We start from the raw sequence: 7,742 nt of genomic DNA on the forward strand, positions 1-7,742 counted from the left end.
TTAAAACAATGTTAATAGCCTAAGTCAAAACAACTATGGCATATCAGCTGCTTACCTGTTTGTGAGGCATATTTTTCAGTCTTTCTTTCTTTATTGCTAGAGTTTTGATGTTCTTTTTGACATTCGCACTGATAATGCGATCATCCGCCTCAAGCCATCAGATTCATCCGTGCAGAATAGCAGAGCCGCAGCACAACTCACATACTGACCGAAACAATGTTCCTCCGCAGGTTACTTGTGCTTCAACCACTAGAGAGCCAAAAGTAACATATAGTACATAGCGTTAAAGAAAAATTATATACATAATCATTATGTGATAATTTAATGACAATTAAACACATCCCCCCGGCCTCAGATGCATAAGAAAATCTATTTTGTCCATCTCCTTGCATGTATGTATGTATATATATATATATATATAATTTAACACAAAAAGTAAAATAAAACTAGTTCATAGACGTGTTTTATGCCAGCTACACTGTACATTTTCTACAGTAGGTATTTGTGGAATTTCAGTTTTGTGGAATATACATTTATTCATTTGGCAGATGTTTTTTATCCAAAACCTATTATAAGCCTACAGCCTTTTCAGGTTAAATAAAAATAAACTACATTAATGACATTTTTTTTTTCAATGGCAAGTGCAAACGTCCCCATGTGACAGCAGTCAGTCTCCCCTATATAAAGCCCCGTGATGCTCCATGAGCTCATTCAGGTGCGGAGAGTCAGAGGAGAGAGGAGCGGCTGCGACTCAGATTCACGCAGCAACCGTACTTAAAAATAGGAATAAAGAGTTTACGCGCATGAGGATCACATGCTGCACCTGTAGGATGACTTTTAGGAACACATTTGCGTAGCACATGGAATCTTATAGAAATCGTATGGGTGCGTAAAGTCGTGCCATGCAGGGGAACAGCAGCGCGTTGGCACCGGGTTTAGCGGCGTGCGGACCGGCACTGGACGAGGGCGATGCGCTGTCGAACCGGACCGCTCTCCACAACCTGTCTCTCCGCTGCTGGCTGCAGCTGCTCTCCAAAGAGTCCGCGCCGGAGCTCTACGGCGACAGCTCGAGCGTGGCCATGCGCGTCGTGATTGCGCTCGTCTACCTGACCGTGTGCGCTCTGGGGCTCGTCGGGAACCTGTTGGCGCTTTACCTGCTCCAGTCACGCCACAGACTCAAGCAGTCGTCCATCAACTGCTTCGTCATGAGTCTAGCCGTGACGGACCTGCAGTTCGTCCTGACTCTTCCGTTCTGGGCCGTGGACACCGCTTTGGACTTCAGATGGCCGTTTGGAAAGGTGATGTGCAAGATCATCAGCTCGGTCACCACTATGAACATGTACGCCAGCGTGTTCTTCTTGACGGCCATGAGCGTTGCGCGCTACTGCTCCCTGTCCTCATCCCTGCGGATGCAAAGTCCCAAAACCGCCTCGGCCGAGGTCAAGTGGGCCAGTTTGGGAATCTGGATCGTGTCCGTGGTGGTCACCATCCCTCACGCGGTTTACTCCACCACGGCGCAGGTGTCCGACGACGAGCTGTGCCTCGTGCGCTTCTCGGATTCCGGTAGCTGGGACCCGCAGCTGCTTCTGGGTCTCTATCAAACCCAGAAGGTCCTCCTGGGCTTCGTGATTCCGCTGGTCATCATCTGCGTTTGTTACCTCCTCCTGCTGCGCTTCGTTCTGCGGCGGCGCGTCAGTGGAATTCCCGGCTCGGACAGCGAGAGAGGGCGGCACAAGCGCCGTTCCAAAGTCACCAGATCGGTCACCATCGTGGTTCTGTCGTTCTTTCTGTGCTGGCTGCCCAACCAGGCGCTGACCCTTTGGGGGGTGCTCATCAAATTCGATCTGGTGCCGTTCAGCAACGCGTTTTACAACGCGCAGGCCTACGCGTTCCCCATCACCGTGTGCCTGGCGCACACCAACAGCTGCCTGAACCCGGTGCTGTACTGTCTGATCCGCCAGGAGTACCGCACCGGCCTCAAGAAACTGCTGTTTAGAGGCACTCCGTCCACCCGGAACCTGGCCAAGCTGGTGTACCGGGGCAAGAAGGTGGCGGAGGGTCCGCCTGCGGTGTCCGTGGTGCAGATGGAGATCGGGATGTGACGTTACCAACGAGGAAAACAACCACTGAGACTCGTTTGAACTTTTGAATGCATCTTTGTATACCCCTGCAACAACGTGGATTTGCAAATATCAGACATTGCTGACTTGAAATAGAATCGCATTGGCGCATATAATACATGTACATCACTACACAAAAGTTTGGACGCACTTGTCGTGCTTCTCACGATCTCAAAAACTTCAAGGCATGTTTTTTCTTTATTTTTTCCCTACAAGTTTAAGGAAATGTTTACGAATATATACGTCTGTTTGTTTGTTTATTGGGTGCATTTAAGCAGAGGGTGAAGCAAAAACATATTTTATTTTTAATTATTTGTAAAATTTTAATTTGAGAAAAAATGTTCTACTGATTTATTTCCCAGTACTATTTCATAGTTTTTTTCCATACAAGTTTAAGGAAATATTTCTTAATAAGCAAAAGAGTGAAACAAAAATTATTAAGAAAATTAGTAGATATTGACTAAAAATTAAATGTATTTATTTAAAATTATTTAAATGTATTTTTATTTTAATATTTTGTAGTTTTTTTTTCTCTTTTTTTCAATACAAATTTAAGGAAACATTTCTTAAAAAGTGTAAGGGTGAAACAAAAATGACTAAAAATTAAATGAATTTATTTATTTGAATGTATTTTTATTTAATGGGTGAATTGAAGGAGATATTGATGTAAAATCAACAAGTGTTCAGCATACACGTTCGTCCTTCATTACAGAATTCACACATTTCTGTTTGTACTATTTCATGGTTTTGATGACCTCTCTATGGACTCTTTTTCACAGTGCGATGGCACATTTCCAGAATTGTTATCATTGTAAAAAAGTTTATATTTTCATTTTAAAATAATGTACATTTATGACACTGTACTTTGTGTCACATCATTTTCAACAGAGCCAACTGTGATGACTCCCTCTTCTGCGAGCACCAAAAATGTGGGGTTCATTATTGGAAAATACTGATAATAGTTATCATAGGAAATCAGAAGGTGTGTCCAAACTCCTGACTGCTAATGTGATACGAGACCATGATAGGTGATTCTACTGCATGGGACTGCATTTGTTGTTCAGACCACCCCAAACATCTCAAGCAACCAACGTCTCCATGGATATGCAGTGTTTCCAAAAGCTGAGCTTCAGGACTGCAACTCACTCACTGTGACCGAGTTTATTCTCTCTTTCTGGGAAAATATTGAATGAACTTTGCGGACCTTCAGAGGAAAAAGCCATGAGGAGAGAAAGCATTTTCTAAACTGTCCTTGAACCATTTGTATAGTTCAGTATAGTTCAATGCTGCTGAAAGCAGATGCTGAATAGAATGACTCTTTTTGATGGAGTTTGAAAGCAATGTCATTTTCAAGGAAAAAAAACTTAAGTGTGTTTCTCTCACATATGAATCCACTTCTGACACATCATCTGAGTCAAGTGCAATGGTTCACTTTGGTGAATTGTATATGGCTCAATGTAAATAAAAAACGTTTTAAGGCAAATCCTCCATTTCTTTCCCCTATTTATTTTCTTTGGTTCCAATGACAGAGTGAATGAAATCGAGATAAAGTGGAGTTTGTTATTAGAGGTGCTAAATGTTTTGTCAAGTGCTCTAAAAGTGTGCTTTATGTCACAACATCTGAATCCAGTGATCAAAACGTGATTTGATAATTAGTAAGATTGCACCAGTGAAAGGAAGTCTTATGACTGCTCTTTTTTCTACACATATTAATTGCAAACAATTTCTACTTTGAACAATTTCTGCAGTCTTTATTGATATTCAAGTTGCATTGCATGATACAAATTCTTTAGTCTTTGCTGTAATGTGTCAGATTCATATACTGTATACTGTGTATGAAAATTTGTACACAAAACATTTGCAAAAAACAGTGTACAACAAGAGCACACTGTACAAATGACTATATCCTACAATGCAAAGGAATTGACTTGCCCTTCCATAACCAGTTTTTTAACTGATAAACATTAAACAACATAAAAAAAATAAATAAGCTAATGCAACAGTTTTTAAACAACTTAATTTCATTGCATGCAATGAAATCCACTTAAATCAAATCATTTTCTCTGCTGAAACGAGGCCAGTAATTTCCAGTTCCTAGCAAGCACTGGTACAGTAAATCTTATAATGGTGTGTTTTTAATTTCATGAGAAAATATTTCTTCAAAATATCTTCTTTTGTGTTACACAGATCAAAGTAGCTCATACAGGTTTGGAATGACAGGAAGGCCAATAAACGAAGACTATTCCAACTTTTCCGATGCCCACATCCAATTTAAGTTCTGCCAAGGAGTTATTATTGTTATTATTTATGCATTTACATTAGCCTGGCTTGTATCAGGTCAGCTGCAGGAATGGGAATGTGATGATGTGGTTTCTGTGACACATTTCTCGCTTGATGAAAGCCATAAAGCTTCATGCAAACAGAATAATAACACAATTCTGTTCAAAGGTGTCTTTTTGGAGAAAATGTTCACTGCCATATGCACAAGCATGACCTCTTGACTCACGTTCATCATTGTGAGCTGTCAGTCTTGGTTAAGTCTCTGCATATCTATCTCATGCTCAAATAGATTTAATGTGAGAAGCACAAACTCGGCTCATGAAGGGCTCTTTATTAATCATGTGTGTCAACTGACAATACAGTTCTTCATCCTTGCATCCATTTTCAGTCATCTAGATTGCATTTAAATCAGGTTTTACAGCTGTGACTGGAGAATAAAAAGCACATCTAACCACTGAGATTCCAGTGCAGTGGATCTTGCTAATATTTTAATTTATTTTTAATATAAATGTTCAGATTGGGATTGTGCCTGTGAATTAAAAACAGGTGGCATGGCATTGCTTTATAGCAGAGCTTGCAGCTGATTTATTTCCGGATTCTGTGGTGAATCTTAAATTTGCTTGCCTGTTACCTGGAGCTCTGGACGAAATTGCTGAACACTCTGTGCTGGAAGCTTAACCTACATTTTTCATGGACTTCAGAATAAAGCAGCATAGCAAATGCACAGGCTTTGGTTTGATTCCAGTAAAACTGGAAAGCAGCACAGCTAATGTACAGTAAAAATGTCTTCCAGTTCCATTTTAGACAATTACGTATGACTGGCCTCTTTGTATGTCACTGTGACATCTTGAATAAAAAGCACAATTTTAACAGCTTCATGCATTACGCTCCTTTCTTTACAGTTGCCTTCTATTGTAATGAACCAGTAGAACAATTGGTAATTTTTTTTATAATTATATTTTATAATTTTGAATTAAAAAGCAGCATTCTTTGTGTATTATAGGTGGGGATGTTTTTCGCAAGCTGCACAGTGACTGTGAATAGTGATGTATTTATAAGTGAATCGCTGAATCATTCATTCAGCCGATTCGTTCAAACCACAGATTCTTTCAGGAACTAAACAAGTTATTTTATGAGTGAACCATTGAATGATTCACTCAACCGATTTGCTCAAACACGGCGATTCATTCAAAAACGAACGAAATAAAGGAGTCAAAATACTCAACCAACTCCTTTTAAAAAACAACGATTCATCGAAAGTAACTGGCTGCATCCGAAATTGCATATTTACCTCCTATAGAGAGCAAAAAACCAGTATGTGAACAGAATATTATGTCTATAATATAATATTATGTCTATAAAGTACCCAGATGACCAGAGTGCGCATCCAGTGGGCACTTTACTATCCCATGGGGCGATGGTAGTGACACAACACGACTGCGTGTAGGTAACATGACAATGACAACATGGCTTAATACACTAGGGTTACATTCACACTATATAGACCTAATGCGCCTGAGAAAAAAGGGTGCAGCCATCTTTATGGTTTCTCCATTTGTAAATTTTACTTGTGAGGCTTCTGGTCTCATCTGCTCCCAGCTATTTTGAGCTGTACAAAAGAGCTTGTTTTGCTGCTTGATATTTCAAACTGGCATGTCGTACTATATTATTTTAATGTATTATCTTAATTATGAACACAGTGGTTTGTAGTGCAAACAGTTTTACCCTTCACTGCACTTTATTATTCTTCTCGCTATTTCCCTACAGTGGCTAATGAACCGGACATCTTGCACATTCACAGAAAACGGCTTACTTTTGTGTTGAAAAATAAGGTGGATAGCATCACTGTTGAAGTGTGATTCGCTTGTTAAGTGGACTTATGTATTGTAGAATTGAGGAAAGTTTTCATGAGCATTGCAATGTTCTGAGCCAATAACAAATGTCAGAATTCAAACGACAGAAGACAACGAGCGCTGCTCTGAAAAGGGGCGGGGCTACATTCAAGTTTATTTTGTATAGTGCTTTTCACGATACAAATACTAATACATAAGGTCTATAGAACGTACTTTTTAATGGTCGCAAAGTATACTTGTTCAAAAGAAGTAGGCTACTTAGTAGCCTATGTGATTTCGGACGCAGCCATTATCTTTATGAACAAGCCTTTAAATCAAACAAACATTCATTCGTTCAAACGAATAAATATTTTAATAATTAAAACACACATCTGTAATGTTTCAATGGATCACCATCAAAACGGCGCACAGGCCCAGGGGCGCCGTAACAAGGGGGAAGGTTAGGACGATTCCAAGGGCCCGGCGAGGGAGAGGGGGCCTGGGACGCAGTTTTTTACAGAGGGGGAACCAACCTTAACCCCCAACAACCCCCGACAATGACATGCAGTTACTCACCTCTTCTCTCGCTGGACTGCCAGAAGAAAATCAGTTTCAGAAGCTGTCGAAGTGACAGATGCTGGAAAGATAGAGAACATTTTGACAAGCTTGCTTGAAAAACCAGAGTGTCAGAAGGTTCAGCGCCACTGAATCCTGCTGTTTTCAGCGATTGCTGAAATGAAGGATAATGCACTGCAATTAAATAGTTATTTTACTTATCTTGACCAAAGCACCTCACACACAGATTGCACTCTATAAAAACAGGGCAGTTTGCAAACATCATGACTGAATGGGAGCATAGAGGGAGTGGATTTTACATGACATTTTACACGAGTTTTAGAGTTATCGGATTGTAAAAAAAATGACTTGTGGCTTTTGCTCCTTTGTGTTTGTAGACGCCAAAAACGGTCTATATTTTCCAAATTTTATGAAAGCAAATACATTTCTAATCATTTTACAATAAATCTAAGCCATTCAAACTAGTTTTCGTTATTGAAATGAAATTAAAAACTGTTATTTAATAACAAATTGTATTTTAGGTATGAATAACTCATCATACACACAACATATAGGCCTAAGACCATAATTAAAAAAACAACAACAAAATAAATAAATTAAATTGACTATAGTTCCTGTACCTCAATTGCATTTCTAATAATTTTACAATAATTCCTTCAAAGTCTTTCAAACTAATTTTCTTAGAAATTCAAAAAAGGTCAGTGTATTTTTTTTTTAATAATACATACTATTCTGTTCACACGGTTATTAATTAAAAGGGTCATATGATGCGATTTCAATTTTTCCTTTCTCTTTGAAGTGTTACAAGCTCTTGGTGCATAAAGATTTGCATAACGCCGCCCAAATGTTCACGCAAAGAAAGAAGGTGTAACACTTTACAAATCTGTAGTATTGTTGCTGCCGCCGCCATGTCGTGAAGACGCTGTGTTTCGTT

The 7,742-nt window shown here is 39.6% G+C and overlaps 1 protein-coding gene across 1 annotated transcript; it reads left to right on the forward strand.

The window, feature by feature from the left end:
• The first annotated feature begins 730 nt into the window (after positions 1-730).
• Positions 731-2,325, forward strand: LOC107750939 (relaxin-3 receptor 1-like). Its single transcript, XM_016566518.1, has one exon. The coding sequence runs from the start codon at positions 903-905 to the stop codon at positions 2,100-2,102; it is 1,200 nt and encodes a 399-aa protein (XP_016422004.1). The 5' UTR covers positions 731-902; the 3' UTR covers positions 2,103-2,325.
• The last annotated feature ends 5,417 nt before the right edge of the window (positions 2,326-7,742 follow it).

The sequence above is a fragment of the Sinocyclocheilus rhinocerous genome, unplaced genomic scaffold, assembly GCF_001515625.1.
Source record: "Sinocyclocheilus rhinocerous isolate Xijiao unplaced genomic scaffold, SAMN03320098_v1.1 scaffold1534, whole genome shotgun sequence".
Taxonomy (NCBI): Eukaryota; Metazoa; Chordata; class Actinopteri; order Cypriniformes; family Cyprinidae; genus Sinocyclocheilus; species Sinocyclocheilus rhinocerous.

What these genes read in the sequence shown, in the direction of transcription:
- LOC107750939 (XM_016566518.1), top strand. Translation starts at nt 903, where the DNA reads ATGCAGGGGAACAGCAGCGCGTTGGCACCGGGTTTAGCGGCGTGCGGA.